The sequence below is a fragment of the Monoraphidium neglectum genome (genome assembly GCF_000611645.1).
Source record: "Monoraphidium neglectum strain SAG 48.87 unplaced genomic scaffold scaffold05702, whole genome shotgun sequence".
Lineage (NCBI taxonomy): Eukaryota > Viridiplantae > Chlorophyta > Chlorophyceae > Sphaeropleales > Selenastraceae > Monoraphidium > Monoraphidium neglectum.
In genome coordinates this window covers 4,027-4,571 of record NW_014007928.1, presented here as the reverse complement: position 1 = coordinate 4,571, position 545 = coordinate 4,027, and the positions used below count along the sequence as shown (strand labels likewise).

Below are 545 nucleotides of genomic sequence, written 5' to 3'. Positions count from 1 at the left end.
TTAGGGGCCGTGCTGACGCCGGCGCGGGAAGGCTCCTGACTGACCGGGCTGGCGCCGGCCGCGCCGCAGGCGCCGGCGACGGCGCAGGCATCGTCCGCGGCCGCCGCAGCCGACTGCGGGGTGCAGAGCAGCGGGCCGGCGCCGTCGGCGCCGTCAGCAGCGGCCTCCTGGTCGGCCGCGCGGGCGCCCCGGCTGGGGTCGGCATTGCCGCCAGGGGCGCCGTGCGAGTCGGCCGCCTTGGTGGGGGCGCAGGTGGCCGTCTTCGTCTCCAAAAGAAATCCCGGTGAATTCACCTGGTGTACACACCGACAGCTATACCACACCGTACTTCCCCGGTGTTTACACACTTTTTTTTCACCGGTGGTGATTACACCACCGCCTCGTGGTGTTTTACACCGTGGTCACACCGGCGGTGTTTTACACGGCAACGCGCCGTGTATTACACCAGTCGTTGTTTTACACCGTCGAGGCCGGTGTTTTATACCTACGAGTCATGGCGCTGTCAGGGACCTGCTTGACTAGCATTATTATTGATGGTGTTGTGG

General features: G+C 65.3%; 1 protein-coding gene across 1 annotated transcript; it reads right to left on the bottom strand.

Annotated features, from left to right (window-relative positions):
- Nucleotides 1–44: 44 nt before the first annotated feature.
- On the bottom strand, nt 45–236 carry MNEG_15826 (hypothetical protein; the record flags this gene model as incomplete). The annotated part of the gene is made up of 1 exon (XM_014035703.1): nt 45–236. A coding segment is annotated over one exon (192 nt), but the record flags the coding sequence as incomplete, so codon positions are not given.
- Nucleotides 237–545: the final 309 nt, after the last annotated feature.